The 18,819-nt window shown below is 54.0% G+C and overlaps 1 protein-coding gene across 1 annotated transcript; it reads left to right on the top strand.

The window, feature by feature from the left end:
* On the top strand, nucleotides 1-18,436 carry TPRN (taperin). Its single transcript, XM_051807944.1, is given in 5 exon segments — nucleotides 1-1,078; nucleotides 1,080-2,468; nucleotides 15,587-15,767; nucleotides 15,973-16,100; nucleotides 16,874-18,436. Coding segments are annotated over 5 exon segments (2,625 nt in total). The 5' UTR covers nucleotides 1-214; the 3' UTR covers nucleotides 16,937-18,436.
* Nucleotides 18,437-18,819: the final 383 nt, after the last annotated feature.

Raw genomic sequence — 18,819 nt, 5'->3', positions numbered from 1 at the left:
AGCGAGGGGAGGGCGGTGCGGGCAGCGGGCCCGGCCGGCCCCCAGCCCCGGGGATGCTCCCCCGGGCGAGTCCCACCCCGAGCGGGGGCCGGGCGGGGCGGAGCGCTCAGGGCGGCCGGGATGGGGCAGACCCGCCCCGCCCGGCCCGGGGGCGGTGCCGCGGGGCCGGCCCGGCGCGGCGGGGCCCGGCCCACAGAGCCCCAGCGCCGCCGCCATGAGCAGCGCGGAGCCGCCGCTCGGCGCCGGGCCGCGGGCTCAGCCCGCCTGGCAGCGGGAGATCCTGGAGCGCAAGCGGGCCAAGCTGGCGGGGGCGGGCGGCGAGCCCGAGCCGCCCGCCGGGGAGCGGCTGGTGGTGGCCGAGAGCCTGGGCCCGCTCCGCGAGAACCCCTTCATGCGGCTGGAGAGCGAGCGCCGCCGGCTGCGGCAGGGGCGGCCCGGGCCCGGCGCGGCGGCGCGGCCGCTGCAGCAGCTGCTGGAGCTGTACAGCGCCGTGCCCGGGATCCGCACCATCCGCGCCGACAACATCCTCATCATCGAGTCCCGCACCGACCCCGCCGCCTGCTTCGCCGCGGGGGACGCGCCGCCCGCCCGCCGCCGGGACCCGGCCGGCCCCGACCCGCTGCGGGAGCTGCTGGCCCGGCGCGGGGCCGCGCTCGCCGAGATCCGCGCAGACCAGGTCCTCATCTACGAGACGGCCGAGCCGCCGGAGCCGCCCGAGGCGGCCGAGCCGGGCACCGTCAGCCGCCTCCTGGAGAAGTTCGGGCAGCGCCCGCGGGGCCGCCGCCGCCGCGGGGGGGACGCGCTGAGCGGGACCGGCGCCGGCGGGGCCGCGGCTCCTCCGCAGGTGGGACCGGGCGCTGCCCGGGCCGCGGGGCCCGGCTCCCCCCGCGCCCCCGCGCCCCTCCACAAGGGCCCCGGCTCTCCCCGGGCCCCGGCGCCAAAGGCGGCACCGGCATCCCCGCCCGCGGTCCGCGCCGCCCCGCAGCCGCTGCCGGCGCCACCCCGGGCTGCCACCCCCCCGGCGGTGCCGGCCGCCCCCCAGCCCGCTGTCCTGCAGCCGCTGTCCCCCCGGGCTGCCACCCCCCCCGGCGGTGCCGGCCGCCCCCCAGCCCGCTGTCCTGCAGCCGCTGTCCCCCCGGGCTGCCACCCCCCAGCCCACGGCCCCGTCCCGGGCTGTCACCCCCCAGCCGCTGCCGGCTCCCCCGCGGGCTGTCACCCCCGAGCCCGCGGCACCTCCCCGGGCTGTCACCCCCCAGCCCGTGCCCCCGCAGGCAGCCCTGGCTCCCCCCCGGGCTGTCACCCCCCAGCCCACGACCCCCGCCCGGGCTGTCGCTCCGCAGCCCGCGGTTTCCCCCCGGGCTGCCACCCCCGAGCCCGCGGCCCCCCAGCCCGCCCCGGCTGCCCCCCGGGCCGCAGCCCCCCAGGCGGTTCCCGCCGCCCCCAAGGCTGCGGCCCCCCAGGCCAACTGCTTCCTCCACAAGATCAGCTCCAACTCGTTCACCGTCACCCCCCGGGGGCAGCCCCCCGGCGCCCGCGTCCCCGAGCCCGGAGCTGTCCCCGCGGGCCGCCCCGCGCCGCCCAAGGGGCCGCCAGTGCCATCCGCCAGCCCTTCCCATGCCAGAGCCAACGCCAGGAGGCCAAAGCCAGAGGAGGCCGAGGCGGCCGTGTCGCCCCTGCCCAGTGCCAGTCTGGCCCCCAGTGCCACCGGCGCCACTCAGCCGCTCTCCGCCTCAGCCCCCCGGGCCGGGGGCTCCTTCGAGATCCACCCGGCCCCCAAGCCCGACTTGGCGGCCATCCCAGCCCACGACCTGCAGGCTCAGGCTCTGGCCAAGCTGCGCCTGAATTCACGCAATTCCTTCCTGTTCGTGCCCCGCCGGGAGGGCGGCCCGGCTCGGCCCCCGGCCCACATCGCCCGGCCACCGCCCTCGGAGGAGAAGGCAGCGAAGGAGCCCCCGAGGGCTCCCGCCCCGGAGCAGGAGGAGCCCGCCGCTTCCCCGCCGGCTCCTCTGGACCCGCTGGTACCTGTGACTTACATCGATGACATTGTGGAGCCGGACAGTGGGGAGGTTTCTCCCAGGGCCGGCTCGACTGCGAGGACGGGGAGCTTGGATCAGCCCGGAGGAGCTGGCCCTGACCTGGAGATGGAGTTCTCCTCCGTGCCCCTCTACAGACCCCACTCTGCCCCCCACCAGAGGGGAGGCAGCACCTTCACTGTCGTGCCCAAAAGGAAGCCCGTTGCCTCGGGGCTGCAGACTCTCACTGATGCCAGCGGAAGGCCGCAGCGGGAGGAAGAGGATGAGGAGGAGGAGAGCAAAGGAAGAGGCAAAGCCATGGAGAATGCTGATGGGCCCCAGGTGGGGATACCCCATAAAAAGCGCTACCCCTCAGTGAACGAGATCGAAGTGATCGGGGGGTACCTGTCCCTGGAGAGGTCCTGCATGAGCAAGACGGGCTCCCGTCGCAAGAAGGTAATAACTGCCCGGGACACCTCTGTGCTGAACAGCCAGGCTGGACGTGGCTGCTTTTGGCCTGTCTGTCCGTGAGGCACCGGGTGGGAAGATGAGAAGTGTGTTTGGGAAGATAGGCTTGATCCTTTTGGGAGCCAGAGGCTGCTCTCGGGGAGGGGGCACTGGGTGCTGTTCCACGAAGCAGCTGAGGGTGGGATGTTCCCTGTGATAACTGCAGGGCCTCTCCCACCCCATCCCCTCTTGGAGATATGATAACAGAAAGTGAAATATTTCAGATATTTAGGAAATCAGGGTGAGTTGCAAGGTTTGAACAGCTGTGGGCTTTCCCTCCAGCTCTGCTCGCTGTGTCTGCGGGTGCTGGACATGTTGAGCTCCCCGTGGTCACTTGGGCAGGGTGGCATTGGCGTCCTCCCCGCATTAGTGATCTATTGATAGAGGCTCAAGAATTAGGTCTCGATTAGGCAGAAAGAGATCAGCAAGAACTTAACTCCCCTTGATAGGATTATACCACCTGCGTGGTCTGGATGTGCAGCTACAGCTCTGAAGATCCGCGAGATGTCGATTGCTCCAAGTGCCTTCAGACTGAATGCCAGATTTTCTCACTGCTTGGGATCTAACTTGGATCCTTGTGAGTCCTACATTGAGAATTAATCTTTGTAGGGCTAGATGAAATGCAGCTGGATAAGAGGAGGAGTGGGCGTGTTGCTGGGCTCTGAAAGCAGCACACTGAGGTGACAGATCCTGACTTCTAAGCTGCAACATGACATGTTTTCCCATAGCAGGAAGAGCTGTTTGACATTCCCGTTACCTAAATCCAGCTAGATGGCTGATGGACTGAATCCACACGGGTGCCTGAGGCGCTGAGCATTATGAGTTGAGGAAATCCTTTGAGCAGGATGCATCTCATTTGAAGGGAGACAGGGAGTGCTGCTTCCCTGGCTTAACGCTGGTAAATTCCTTCCTGAGCACACGCAGCCTGTGTTAATTTGATGGTGACTAATGCAGGGAGCAGGTCTGGACCAGGAGCACCTTGAGATCCAGATAAAGCAAATGAGGAGTGATGATTCTTGCTCAGTGCTCCCGAAGTTTTATCTTGTTCTCCTACAGGGGAATGCTCAGTCTGACTGGAGTTGTTCTGTTTAAACACCTGCTGGCTTGAACCCATTCCAGCTGTTTTCTTGGCTCTGCTCAGTTCAGTTTGGGGCGTTAAACAGATTTACACCTAATCAGGTGTGTGCTATAAATGGTGAAAATATCAATACAACATGTTACAGTTATGGGTGCTCTTAGGATGGAGCAGAAGGTACAGAGGGAACCTCGTGGGACAGCCACACTTGGGTAAGCCCTGCTCCTGATGCAGCTGGGGAGCTGATTCCTCTGAGCAGGGAGTGCTGTAGGGGCACAAAGAACAGAGCCAGACCAATTCAGTGGTGCACAATGGAAGCTGTCCTTAACATTACAAAAGTGAAGGGAGGGAGATGAGGACAACACCGGTGCACTGACTGAGTTGTTTTTAAGTTGGTCAAACACCAGAACAAGAACCCCAGAGAAGTCGTGGCATCTCCAACCTTGGAGCTGTCTGGAACTTGCCTGGGGAAACCCTTGAGCAACTGGCAGGTCAGACCTGGTTAAGGCAGGAGTTGGGACGAGAGACCTCCAGAGGACCTTTCCTAACCAAAAATATCATGATATTGGTTAAGAGCTGTTCTGTCTGTCAGTCTTGGATTTGTGTGACATTGGGCACGTCACGGAGCTTCTCTGCCCATGTTCTTATCAGCTTAATGGCATTAACTGTCCCACTGTGCACATGAGGTGCTAAATACTGCAAGATGCACACACAGCTCTAAACAGCCTTTGAGGGGATGTCCTGCATGAGAACTTGTGTAAACATCTAGGTTTGGAGAGGAGAAATGTGACAGGCAGTTCCTGCTCTGCCTTTTAATATTGCAGAGCTCAGGAGACTGAAACAAATGGGGACCCTTTGGAAACTAAGATCCAGCTTAAGGAGAAGTAGTAGAGACAGAAGTTTCTGGGTGAAATTAAATGTGGTGATGTAGTGGGAGAAACACCCGTTTTTCTTTCAGTTCCCTTCTTGCTTGGAGTGGCAAGTGCAGGGTTTGACTCTGCAGACAGCGTTTAGAAGATGCTGATGCTGGAGCAAATGGAAAGATTTCTGTTTACTCTTGACCTAGAGGATGTTTGTGGCTTTTACTCTGGGTAATAAGGCTGAGAGTTGATGCCTGAAAAGGAAGGAGCTCGTATTAGGATGCATTCCTTGGTTTCTTCCCAAGAGATCACTGTGTGTCGCCAAGGCAACAGGCCAAAAACAAGGGTTCTATTTTGTAGCTGTGTAGGGGTTTTCAGAAACTAGATTTTGGCCTGAATTGGGCAGAAGCAGAGGGATCCTGTGAGCTGAGAGCTCATACCAAAGTCCCTTTCTCTTTTGGGGTATCAAAATCAAACCTGACGCTGGTTTTAGTGAGCACCTACCTGTGTCTCTTGGGGTGAATGAGCCCACCTTTCCAAACCTTGCCTTGAATTTGCTCAGGGAAGCAGTGTTTAGGGAACCTTTGATGACTTGGAAAATGTCAGCCGTTTGCTGGTGCCCAGCAGGGATCTGGGAGAGATAAAACCCAGGTCTAGCACATGCTGATCCACATGCTGTGGATCAGTGGGTGTCTGTATGGACAGCCAGGGCTGTACATCCAGGGGGAGGGAGGGAGGCAGCCCTGGCAGTTGGACCCTCTGTTCTGTGAGATGCAAGTGGTGCTTTGCTTGAAATGTGGGAATTTGACCTCTCTTTTCATCCCCATGTCTGGCCACTGAAAGCCTGACTGTAGTAAAGATCCCAGCAAAATGGAGCTGATGAGGTCCATGTCCTCTGGCCCACATCCTCCACATCCTGCCTGGCTTTCTGGAGTGGGAGGGTGGCTGGGACAGGCTGGGAGCAGGTTCCAGCACTGCTCTGGGCTGCACAGAGGGAGCTCCAGCCCCTGCCCTGGGCTACTGGCAGTCTGCAAGACTTGTGACTTTGCTGTGGCCTGAGGGATTCTGCTGGTGTGCAAGAAATTTCAGGAAAAACAGCTTTATTGCTCCTTCCAGACCTTCAAGTATGTGAAGCAGCTGTTAGTTTTGGAGTTGGAGCTGGGTCTTGGTGAGGGGGAGAGAGATGCTGTTCCTGTGTCAGGATAACCATTTCCCAGCTCTCTTGTGCAACTGGAGCTGCTGTGGTGGGACAGGCAGTGCCCACCCAGGCTCTGAAGGTCAGTGTGGGGCTGTGTGTGATGGGACACAGCAGGATCTGCAGCTGGATGGCTGTGCCCATCCTGGGGATCAGGCTGCCTGTGTGGGCAGGGAGCTTTTTGTCCTCCCGTGGGGTTCAGGTGCCCTTGAGGACTCTTCATCTGCTCTTGTGGCTGTTTTGAGGCCTCTCCAAGGTGTGCCAACATTAGTTCGGATAAAGCAGTGAGAGTGTGACTCAGTTTGAGGACTCAGTGACCGTTTCCAGCTCCGAACGGATGTGCTGGGCAGCTGCTGGAGGAGCCTGGCTGAGCTGTCAGCTCCGGCGGGGAGGACAGGATACGAGCACAGGGGTGGAAGGAGACCTACTGACCTTTATTCTAAACCAGGAGTGGGACAGAGGATGCAGAGCACTGCTGTGACCTCTGCTCAGGGCTCCTCTTTGTTATGGCAGAGAACTAAAAGCGTTTCGGCTCCGTAGCCCGGGGAGGGAGGGAAGGCTTTGCTGCAGGATGTGGATCTCTGGGATCTCAGAGGATAAAATCTACCTCGGCTGAGCTGAAAAGAGTCAATGGTGGTTTGGTCACCTGCCAGAACAACGTACAATAACACTGTCAGTGAGATAGAAATCTGGGTTTCTGCAGAGCATGTGACTGGCATGTTGGAGCGAGAGCTTGGGGAGGACGGCAAACTGCGGAGCCAGCCGGGCTCCTGAGGAGCAGCCACTGCCTTCAGGCTTCATGCTCTCATCTCCTTGGAGGCTGGACTCTGCTGGGGAGCTCCTGTGTCTGCAGCACTTGCCCTGACTGTGCTCCTTCCACGTGTCTTGTCACTCCTGCGGTTCATCCCGAGTCACAGCATGTTTGTCCTCTCCAGAGAAAGTCACTTCTGGCCAGGCCACCCAAAGTCCTGTGAGTAACAGGACCTGAGAGCCAACACTCAGCAGGTTGTTGGTGATTTTAATGTGTTTTTCCTGTCACAGCTGGTGGTTTGCCATGTGCTGGCAGGCCCTGTGTGAGCAGGGATTACGGGAACAAGGCTGGTGGGATCCAAACAGTTGGGAGTCTAATGCTAAATTGTCTTCAAAGATGTTCAGCTGAACTTCAAAACGTTATGTGGACTTCAGCAAGGTCCATTTCCTAATGTTCTGAGCTGTGTAATGCCTGAATGTGGCTTCCAAATTCCCACTTAAATGTCTGTTAAAAAATCATTCTTAATATCCCTCAGTTTTCATCATGGGCAGGATTGGGCAGCACCTTGTTGGTCTAACCAGCTGAACTTCTTGCTCTGCAGTTCTCCATCATCTCAGCTCTGTTGGAGATGGTCTCCTGTGAGAACCAGGTGTGGGCTCAGGATGCTGGCAGGGATGAACACTTCCAGCTGTTGCCCAGGCCTGTTTGGAGCAAGTCTGCACAGTGGGGAGTCTAAACATCAGTGGCTGCCTGAAGTATTTTTTTGCAATATATAACACAATTAAACTAACCATAACCCAAGTAAATTAATGTGGTGGTGGAAGCAAAAATGTCTCTGCAAAAATTCCTTAAATTAATTATGTCATGTCTGTTTTGGAGGGATCAGGGCAGAGATTTGTGTTCTTTAGGTCTCAGAGAGCTGCATTCTTGTTCTGTTTTCTGTCTCTGGCTGTGCTCTGCTGGGGCAGATCCATCTGCCACTTTTAAGGAGGGGCTGTGGCAGTATCTGACATGAATGTATTGCATTTTTGGTAGATGAGGTCAGCAGTGATAAGTCATGCTCAGGAAATAAGGTCTTGGATGAGGAGGCACAGTCCCTCCCCTGCAGGGGTGATCTCTGTTAGCTGTCAGATATCAGCAGGCTCTTTCACCCAGACAGGGCCATTTCCCTGCCCTTTTCTAATTCTGCTGGTTTTTACCCTGTGATGTTGATGGCTGAAGACTCTAGAAATCAGAATTTGCTGTGGTTATATCTTAAACCACTTCACAAGCTGCACCCAAGGCTGGTGGTGGGGCAGTAGGGGTTTTTTTGATTTCACCCCTGCCTGCCAGCTGCTTGAAGTGCTGGTGCTTTGTTGTATGAAACCCTGGCAGAGCAGATGAGTCAGATTTATCTCATCTCTGTAGTGGGAAGCTTTCTGTGACTGAGGTTCTCCATGGCCTCACCACTCCCATGCTTTGCCTTGTGCTGTAGCAACAGCCTGAGCTGCTCCAGATTCCCCTGGTTTTCTTCCTCCCATCCCCTGTTGCTGTCAGCAGTGAGGGGAACGGGACAGAAGAGCTAAAATAGAAACTCTTAGGCAAATTAGAGGCAAGCCTGGCTTTGAGGCTGGTTAGGATGTGCCCAGGGCTCAGCCTGCCCAGAGCTCGAGGAGATTTGGAGTACTTTGTGCTCTGAAGTCTAATCACAAGGATTACACTTAACCTTATCTTAATCAGTTTCCTTAATCTGTGGACCAGATTGGAGACAGTTTATCATTTCCCCTCTCTCTCAAGGATTCAGCTTGTCTTGGGTTTGGGTTTTCCTGCCCACTCTGTTTTTTTCCAGTACATGGTCACGGTGTTCCTGAGAGGAGCAGAGGAAGGACACGCTCAGCCTGTTGGGGCAGGGGTCCTGCTGGTCTGTCTTACCTGTGGGGAATGGTAGGAAAAGTTAAAATGTTTAGTTTCTTGGTTCAGTGGCAGCAAAGGAACTCTCTGTAAAAGCTGCTGCAGCACCATCTTCACCTCAGGGGTTGTGCTCACCCTCCTCCCAAGTGAAACCTGAGTTTAAAACCTGTTTAGAACCCAGACTCCTCCTCGTGACTGCAGTGGGACGTGGGTATGGCATGAGGCTGGGAGGATGGGGACAGTTTGTGTAGGAAGAGTCATGTGAAGCATCTGTATCACACAGAGCAGCTTCACAAACATCCTGGGAAAATCTGCACTGGAGGAACTCGGTGCTGGTGTTTTCCGAGAAGTGCCCTTTGGATGATCTTGGGAGCTTGGCAGGATGGAGCTGCTGGGCTTTGGGCACTGGAAGGAATGTAAGCAAGCTGGAGGAAATATCTCAGACACAATGACAGCAAAACACTTGTGTGCTCAGGGAAATGATATCTCTTGCAGCTGGTGAAAATGCAGGGCTGAGTCAGGCAGATCCCTGGGGCTCCTGGGGAACCTGCTGCACTTCCCGTTGGGGAAGCACCTTTTGCATGTTAGGAGTGGGGAAAAAGGGCAAGAGAGACATGACCTCTGTCATGCAGGGGATGCTGTGCACATCACTGAAACCTTTTGGTCCTGAAGTCTGGAATGAGCTCCTTGGCGGGGTGGGAAGTAATTCTGTTCCCAACCTCCCTGTATTTCCCATGGAATGATGCTCCAGTGGGTCCCATTCCAGCACCAGCCCAAGGCGTTTGTTGAGCTGCTCTGGGCAGTCTGGGTTGCACAGAAATGCTTGTGGGTGGCAACCCCCAGTGCTGCCCCACATTGTAGCCACAAGTGGTGTGCTCAGAGCTGCCTGCAAAGCAGAGTCCTCTGCTGGTGGGGAGTTCTGGCTGTTGTTAATGAAGACACCAAGTCTTGACACTAATTGTACCTTGTTTATCCTGCTCTCTTTGTGTATTCAGAGGAGGCTTGTTCCATAGATGTAGGGAGATTTGTCCAATTCTGAAGGGCCAAGGAAGTAATATTTGAATTGCTTGTTAAGCTGTGGGAGGCTCTGGCTCCTCTGCCTGCAGATGTGAGGGGGAATAAAGGATTCTGTGGTGAATGGCTGCTCTGTGCCCTGGCACACTTGGGGCTCCAGCTGTGGTTGTTTGGGCTCTGGAATCTCTCCTTGTCCGACGCAGTCGAGGGAAGAGTTAACCAAGCTGCCTGTCCTGTGGTGCTCCCGGGGCTGTCCCCACCCTGTCACTTCTCATCAGGAACTTGAAACTTGCCCCTGTCTTGCACGAGGAGTTTAATATTTCGAATCTCCATGCATTGCTCCTGTCTGCCATGTGCTCCAGCATATTGATTACACAGGGCTGGCTGTGTGGGTTGCCTTGTAAATGGAGACTTTCTTGTTTTGCCTTGTGGCTTGGGAGCTGGGAAGTGATCCTGGAGAAAACCTCTCCTTTGCCAGCCACACAGGGCTTCCCTGACATGCTCCTGCTGTAAATCTTTAGTGCCCTTAGCTCTGCTCAGTAACTGTGGTGCAGTTAATAGTTGAGCAGAAGTCAGTGTTGCTCTTAGGAAACACTTCTTGGAAAAGATAATCACACGTGATCCAGTTAGCCTGTGGTGATGCAGCCAACTCCAGTTCCCCAAAATTATTCTTTTTGTGCAGAATGACAGAAAAGCACATTTCTGAAGTGCCATGTGCAGTTTCCTGGGCATATTTAGGCTGCTTCAGCCATAGCAGTACAGGGTTAATCTGATAAAGGAGCCAAGCCTCAAGTCCCCTGAGTTCCTAGGGATACTTGTCAGGGAAAAGCCCTTTATTCCTGTGTCAAGGAAAGGCTTGAGAGGTGCAAAAGCTCCTTATCTTCTCTGAATGATAGCAAATGCCCTGGTCATGTGCTGATGCTACTGCAGTCCCCATGGTACTATTCCAGGCTGCTGCACATAATTTCAACAGTTTGGGCTGACACATGACTGTGTTTTCAGGACAAGTACAGGCACGTAGACAAGCTCATTGCCAACTCTAAGGAAGTGGCTCATTTTCTCAAAAATCCTTTATCTAAAACTTTCTCTCCAGGGGAATTGTCTAGATCATTGACTGCAGGTTGCTATGAAAAAAAAAAAAGAAGGTTCCTGCTCTTCTGCCTCCTTTTAGTAAATCTGGTGCTCTGTGAGAATGGTCAGGTGGGAGGACCAGGGAAAACCCTTTGGAGATCTTTTCCACCATAAAATACTGCCCTCTGTTTCCAGTGTCACGAGCTGTTATTTGTGCAGAGACCTTCCCTCACCCCATGGCAGCTGGGAGGTTGTTCTGTGTTTAGAAGGGTCCTGAGTTCTGGGGTTAGAAGCTCCCTGCAGTCCTGGGGGCAGAGCCTCTATCAACCAGCCCAATGGGTTTGCTCTTTGAGCAGTTTTCCTGCCCAGCCCAGGGGGCTGTTTGCAAACCTCCCAGGGATGCTCTGTGTGTACAGGCTTCCCCCAGCTGGCTGCTGCAGTTCCAGGTGTCAGGTGAGATGTCCTTGTGCTTTCCTGCTGTCCACCCAATCTTTAGACAACCAGTGCAGCAGCAAATGAGCTCAGTGTAAGACTGCACAGGAACACAAGGTTCTCCCAAACACTCACTTTGTTCATGCTTGATCTCTGAGATTCACTCATGCTGAATGGTCCTCCCTCCCTCTGTGCAAATGCTGAGAGAGGAGGAGGCATTGGATTGACCAGGTGTGAAAAGCTGCTTTAAATCACACCCAGCAGCACTTGGCAGCCCACACATGTCCTGGGGGGTCAGAGCAGTCCTGGGGTTTGTCACTTGGGAATTATGTTGCTGGAGGAGAGAGGATGATCAGACGAAAATTAGTACCTGAAAAGAAGAATCTTGATCCCTAGTGCTGCTCAGCTGTTTGGATCTGGTGAAGCACTTGGTGGGTTGGGTGCTGTGGGATGTCAGCAGTATGCTGACACTGACTCTCCCTGCTGGAATAGAGTTACAGGGTGATTTTGTTGGTCTCTTTTAATGCCTAGAACATTTATTTTTTTCTGACTCTTACAAGGTGAGGATTTGGATTGCAAAGAAGTTCCTATTTAAAAGGTGCAAACACCCTACATAATCATTTGGGCTTTGCCTCATCAGCCAAGAAGCAAATGTGATAATGGGTGTAGAAGAGAAAAGCCACACTAAAGAGATTGCTTCTGGAGCTGAGGATACAGATTAACCCCAGGAGACTTCCAGAGAGATCCCTGGTGTGAGAAGCCCTGATGGGGTGTTTGTTCTGTCACTAAAACTGGCTTGCAGACTTTCCCACCTCCCTTTTGGAGGTGAGGTATCTGCTGGCTGTCATTGCTTATGTCATAGGTTGGGTTCTGTAAACTGGTTATTTTTATTTCTGATAAGTCTCTGTCCATGAGGCCTCTCTGGTGGTTGGTCTGGAAGCAGCCTGCCCTGAAAGAAGGTTGACTTTTGTTTTCTTTTCTAAATGAGCCTTGTATGACTACTCAGATTTACGCACGTTGGGCAATGTTTACCCTGCCTTCTTTTTCCTGCCTCTCTTTTATTACTCATTACTGTTCAAATCCTAGCAAATAAATAAATGATTCTTGCTATGGCAACAAGAATCTGTTGGCTGAGCAGCACAATATCCCCTGAAAAGCCTGCTTTGCTCTTCCCAGCATGTCTCTGATTGCTGGGCAGAGTATTAATATATAGATATATGGGTTGGTTTGTGACACAGTTGTGGGTGAAGCCTTCAGCTGAGTGAAGAGTGACAAATCCCTGCAAACATCCACAGCTGAAGGGTGCAAAATTCTTCCTTGCCACAACTGGCAGCTGCTGCTGGGGCAGAAATGGGGAAACCAGTGCTGAGACACGTTGAGCAGAGCCCTCTGGCCGGGCTCCAGCGTGCTTGGCTCTGCTGGGAGACGCTTTTCTTCTAAAGAAACGTCCCCTCTTGCCTTTTGTGTTCCCATAAAAGCCTCAGTGGTCTGGCAAGGGGCTGCTGGCTGTGCAAACCTGGTGTCTCTGCCATTGCTGGGCTCTTGATTTTCCTCTTTAGATGGTTCCTGGGACTGAAGCTGCCTGTGTTTCCCCCACAGTGCTCAGTTCTGCTCTGTAGCTGCTCTGTTTCTTCAGGCAGCTCTGCCCCTGTGTCCCCTGGTTTTGCCTGAGCATGTCACCCTCCATCATCTTTTGGGTCAAGCTTGGGTTGTGCTTCCCCGAAAGCACGTCCTGCTGGGGAAGGGCAGCTCGGCCGTTCACTGCTCTGCTTTTAGTGCTCTCTGCCTGCACGGGCAGGGCTGACTGAGCTCCCTGCAGTCCTTCCCCGGGCCAGCTCCGGGCTGTTCCTTGTGTTTGCTCTGCCTGGGTGTGTCCAGAGCTTTATTGCAGCTCTGTGGGGCTCTGCTGGTGCTCGGAAGCAGGCTGTGGGTGCAGAGGGTGTGACACCCCCAGTGTGGTTTCTGGGGGTTGTGCCATGGTGCAGCCGTGCCACGCACGACTGGCTGGTGTGAACTTGGGCGTGTGCTGCTGGGGCAGCAGGTTGTCTTGTCCTGAGCTGTCCCCAGCTGTCCCTGGGCGTGTGGGGCTGCACTGCTGTGGTTAATGATTGCTCTGTGTGAGTGGCTCCAGCACTGCCTCCTGCACAGGTGCCTGGAGACTCCAGCTGGACTCCCAGCCCTGCTCCGGGAGTGAGTGTGGCCTCAGATGAACTGGCTGTGGGAAGTGGGAGCTGTGTGAGTTTAGGGCTGTTGGGGTGTTGCCTCTGGGCACTGTGTGGGCAGGGTTGTATTTCTGGGTCACTTCTGCTGTGTTCTGCTCTTTGGTTTTGCTCCCTGGTGAGGCTGTTTCCTCCTCCAGCACTACATGCACCTTTGGTCCAAACTGGACTCAGAGTAATTTTTCTCAGAGATTTCCTCCAGATAACAGAAAACTAGGAACACTTAGTTCCATCTCCCAAGCTTAAATTCTAAATCTAAGGCATATCTCTCCCGTCTCCTTTGTTTTCCATGTTTAGCCAAGTAGTTCTTGCCCTTCAGTGCAGTTGCCAGCACTGGTAAGCAGGCTGTGTGCAGTGCCTGGTTCTGGGATAGCTCCTGAGCTTCCAGGAGCTCTGGGCACCTCCACTCTCTGGCCTTCGTGCCTGGCAGTGTGGCTCGTCCCCAGTACAGACACCACATTGTGAGCAGTCACAGCCTGGCTCGGATCAGGGAGCATCTAGGTCAGCAGCAGGGATGGGAAATTCAGGGAACAGCAACTGGGATGCTCTAATCTTCAGGACCATTTTATTCCAACCCCTCTTGTCTGAAGTATAATCACTGTTCTCCCCATGTGTCATCTGAAGAAGGTCAGAGTGGCTCTGGGGCAGGGAATGGGGAAGAGCAGCTGGTTGCCCTCTGTGCTGTTCCCATCCTGGGAGTGTGTCCAAGGTCCCTCCCGTGCTGGGGTGGAGTGGCACCCCAGGTGTGCATCTGCAGTGTGGAGGAGGTGCAGGTGCTCACTCTGTTACCCAGATTCCAGTTAAACTCCTCTTGCTGTTTTGCTGAAAAGCAGCAGTGAAATGCTCCCTGTCTGGCCCTGCAGACCCTGCTCCCCCATTTCCCAGGTTCCATAGGCAGCACAGGGGCACTGTGGCCCACTGGCAGCTCTGACCCCCGAGGACTTCAGCAGCCTCCACCAATGCTCCGGCCACTGGACAGAGACAGCTATTCCAGGGAATAGGTGCACCTGGGCAGCACATGTGGTGCTTGAGAGCTGCCTGGGGCCAGGTGCCACTTCCCAGCCCGTAGGGGAGTTTGGGTGTGAGAGTAACTGCAGATATGGCACAGGAGGTAAAAAATGTGCTGCACTTGCTCCTTGCCAGTCGTTACACAGCATCTAGGGAGATCCATGCAGCTCCTGCCGCCTGTCACAAGCTCCCACGTCCTTTTAATTCTGTTTATAACCTTATTGTCTGGGTTTTAACTGTATTTAGAAGTAGAGGGATCACAACACCCTCTTAGACAGCTGCTCCTGAACCTTGATCCCTGTTGGCTGGATACTTCCCTACTTCTGGCATAAATCTATTCCTGGCAATTCCTCCTTGTTTGTCCTCTGTGTGCTGGTATCAGCAGCTCTCTGCTCCTTGGGGGTTATTTTGTGGTGTTCTTAAAGAGCTGTGATGCTTTTTCTCAACCTGCACTTGTGCTGGTGGGAAGTTTTTGCCAGTGAATCTCCTCTGCACCTGTTGAGGTGACCTGTAACCAGATCCTCCAAGCGCAACGGTGGATAATGATTAGGACAGGACAGGCTGCAGGGGAGCAAACCCTTCCCTCAGCTTTTCTTTTCAACTTGGAATAGCATATCTGGAGTTATTTTCACTACCTGCTGGGTGTTACAGGCAGGATGGAGCCAGGCAGTCCCTATTTCCAGCAGAAATGCTTTGCTTCATTCCTGCTTTAAGCAGTATCCTAATGGTGATTACAATCCTGTAGCCAATCCAAAATTTTCTTCCTGTTATTCACAGGTGATGAACTTGTCTTAGAGCAAGGGTTGGTTTTAAACACCATTCCATTTCTAGTGTTCTTGCTCTCTAGTTTTCTTCATGACCCATAAAATTCTGGTTTTCCTTTGATGTTTGAGTCACCTTCATTCCTCAATTCCTCCTTCATTCATTCACCTTCATTCTCCCAGTTACTGTGCAAAGGTCATTAGTGAGAATACTGAATAAAACTGTTTTCAAACCAGAACCTTGTCCAGTATTTTCCTTTCTCTGCTACCACCTGTTACCATCTCTCCTTTAGCTGTTTCCACCTTCTCACTTCTGGTATTAAGCCCTGTTTTATGTAGCTTAAATAACCCTTTGGCGGGATGTCCTCCTAAGACTGGAGTCCTGATCACCCATATTTCTGTAGTCTGGGCACACAAATGAGTTGTCAGGCATTAGCAATGCCACCTTTCCAACATGTGGATGTTTTCCTTTCCTGCTTGGCAACACTGATCTCTAGAGAGACACGCTGGCAGCTCCTCCTGGGTGCTGGGCATCAGTGAGATGATGGTGAAGGGCAAAAAGCCAGAGGTGGTCTGGACCCCTCAGCCTCCTGCCTCCATCCCATCCATTTGGCTCTCTGTCAGCATGGCAAGAGATCCACCAAGGCACATGGGAAGGGATGGGGGAGATATTCAGTCATTCCTATAAACCAGGGTGCAGCCCTGGGGTGCAGTGGCCTGTGCCAGAGCCAGCATTGGGATCCGTGGGTTCTTGTGCTGCTCTCTGACAATCCTCCTTTGCTGTTGTCTAGATGAAGATCTCCTTCAATGAGACAAGTTTGCAGACTATGTTTGAGTACCCCTCAGAGAGCTCCCTGGCAGAAGAGGAGGAGGAGGAGGAAGGCCATGCTTCGGAAACAGAGGAGGAAAAATCTTGCCCTTTTTACGTTCCACGCCCAAATGGCACTTTGCATCCCAGTACACCCAACTCAGGTGAGTGAGGCCCTGTGCTGGCAGGTGGTGTCTGACACTGTCCATGTTTCCTACAGACCCTTATGGGGCTCCATGTGGGTGGAAATGCTAATGGGGATGACCAGGGAACTGCAGCTGGGCAGCTTCCATGCTGTCCCTTCCGGGATCCTGGCCCCACTTCCTTTTGGGGTGGTGAGGAATATTTACACCAGCTTTCTCCTTCCAGCAGATTTATCCAGCTACACCCCAAAGCACTCCGTGAAGTTCAGCGAGTGGCAGGAGCAGAAGTATGAGGGTCCTGCTGCAGAGGGACCCCTCCCAAAGGAAGCTGATTCCCATGGGAACCAAGACATGGTGAGGCTTTAAATAAGGAAGTCTTGCTGTGCTGTTCTGTGGTGCTGGGGTTGTTCTGGGCAGTGGATGGGATGGATGTGCCTTTGTGTTCACTGTGCAGGGAGGTGTGTCACTGCTCCCAAAGGGACCAACACACAGTCCCACTGCCACGGACAGACCTGTCTCTCTGAACGAGACTTAAGGCAGCTGCACACTCTGGGCTCAGCACAGGAAAAACATGGACTTGTTAGAATAAGTCCAGAGGAAGCCACAGAGATGCTCCAAGGGCAGGAGCCCCTCTGCTCTGGATCCAGGCAGGGAGAGCTGGGGGTGTTCACCTGGAAATCAGAAGGCTCCAGGGAGACCTGAGAGCCCCTTCCAGTGCCTAAAGGGGCTTGTAAAAAACAGGGAGATGGACTTTTTACATGGGTGGGTGATAGAACAAGGGGGAAAGGGTTTTAAACTAAATCAGAAGAGATTTAGATTAGATTTTAGGAAGAAATTCTTCCCTGTGAGGGTGGGGAGCCCCTGGCACAGGTTGCCCAGAGAAGCTGTGGCTGCCCCATCCCTGGAAGTGTCCAAGGCCAGGTTGGACTGGGCTTGGAGCAACCTGGGCTAGTGGAAGGTGACCCTGCCCATGGCTTTAAGGGTCCTTCCAATCCAAGCTATTGTGGGATTCTGTGATAAACCAGGGCACATTTGGAGGGGGGAATCGATGCCCTGGGCAAGGTGCCAGTGCAGAAGTGTGGGTGCTGGTTTGCTCTGATTTGACGAGCCCTCCTCTCTCTCCACAGCTCACCCCGGCAGAGAAGGGCGGGCTCTCGGATTTCAGCAGCGAGCCCGCGCTCTATTTCTGACGGATTCCTCCCCGGTCCTGCAGCAGCCGCTGCTGGGCAGGACGTGTCAGTGCACCTGCCCCTGCCCCTGCCCCTGCCCCTGCCCCTGCCCCTGCCCCGGCCGGCGCCCGCCCCGCCGGGCGCTGGATCCTGATGCCAAGGGGGGACCAGATGCTGTCGGGCATCTTCAGAGAATATTTGCACTGGATTTTGGGACCTAATTGCTACTTTTGAGGCGTATGATTTATTCTGCCTGTGGCCTTGCACATTCCTTGTTCAAGATCAGCTGCTGCTTAGGCAGGTGCGTGAAGGGCAGAGCTGTAATCCCGGGGTGGATGTCAATTCTCTCGGTGCTTATCTGAGTCCAGGCACTCTGTGGGGTCTGGACAGCTTTTGTAACACTTTTCCCATCAGAGGTCTCAGTGGAGAATGGCTCTGGAGTTGGAGCACTGGGAGCATCTGAGCTGGATTCACAGTGTGGCTGTGATTTGACAGATAAGGTGTCAGTTTGGAAAACCATTGAAGGGTCATGGTTTGTTCTTGGCATGTTTCTGGGACTGGTTTCACTGAACCATCATGGAATTAATGTGCCAGTTACGTGAACACCCTGTGAGGGAGGGGAGAGGAATGAATGCCTCTAGCTTTAGGTGTCATTTTTGCACCAATCTGTAACCAAGTGTCCAGACTGGCTTGAGCCTCTTGAAAATTCCCAAACATTGGCCACAGCTTTGCTCTGTCCATACCCAATTTTGGCATCCAGTCTCTAGGAATTGCTGGTTGTGCTCCAGTTTGCCAGTTCCTCTTGTTGCTCTGTTCCAGATCTGACTGATCTGTCTTGGTTTGTGGGGAGGATTCCTTTGAACCACACTCGCTCTGCTCCTCTAATCAAAGCACAGGAGGGCACTTTCACTCCTTTCTTCTGCAGAACTTGAACAAGGAATGTGGGTTTTTTTGTTTTGTTTTTTTTCTAGGATTTTTATAGTTCTACTGTAATTGTTTAATGCAGCCAATATGCAAAGGAATCTGCTAGAATCTTCCATTTACATTTTCTACTACTGTAAACTCAGGGTCAAAATTGCACTCTGGAACAGATAGAACACTGCTGCTAATGTGATTTGTACTTTGGGATTAAAAGAGATGCAGTTGGAAAAGATCTGGCCTCTTTGGGCTTTATGGAATGAGTGGTACCCCAGTGTGGGGCTCTGTCCAAAGGAACAGGCTGGAATCTTTGATTAAATTTGATATGTTTATTGGTTTGTCTGTTATACAGAGATGATGGATATCTACTCGAGGTCTGTGAACTGAAAATGCTCTGCATACCTTGCACTGGGTTTGGTGTGTATTGTAGCAGCAGGGGAAGGTTGTTCTGCTGAAAAACACAGTCAGGATTGAATGTTAGTACATACCTACTTGTAGCTGTTCCCTTCTGTGCCTAAATACTTCTGTAAAGAGAACACACACACAGAAAAAGATGAGATACTCAGTAGTTTGTTAGATGTTGGCTGGAGGGGCCACAAAGGAGCACTTGGCATCTCCTTGTCCTGTCCAGGCCAACTCAAGACCTGCTCCCTGCTTGACCTCCCAAGGAGCAGGACGTGTCTGCAGTGCACCTGCCTGGGACATGACACAGGTACTGTGGGTACTGTGGAATTCCATGTGTTATATGGAATACTTCAGGACAAGGTGCTGACACTGGGGTAGAATGAGGGAAAATGCAAGGAAAATTTAAGGGGTAAGTTCTCAGCTGTGTGGAGTTAAACACTGCCCATAGCCAAAGACCAGGGACTGTGTTGGAAGAAAAGTTTTTTCGCAGCTTTTTTAGCAGGAAAGGTCCCAGTGAGCATCCTTCCCTGTGGAAAAGCCCAGGTCAGTTTTAGGCAGCTCTTTTTGTAGAGTCACAGCTT

The sequence above is a fragment of the Manacus candei genome, unplaced genomic scaffold, assembly GCF_025592945.1.
Source record: "Manacus candei isolate 608988 ecotype Guabito, Panama unplaced genomic scaffold, ASM2559294v1 h1tg000071l, whole genome shotgun sequence".
Lineage (NCBI taxonomy): Eukaryota > Metazoa > Chordata > Aves > Passeriformes > Pipridae > Manacus > Manacus candei.
The sequence above is the reverse complement of the archived record's forward strand: the minus strand, read 5'-3'. Positions and strand labels throughout refer to the sequence as shown.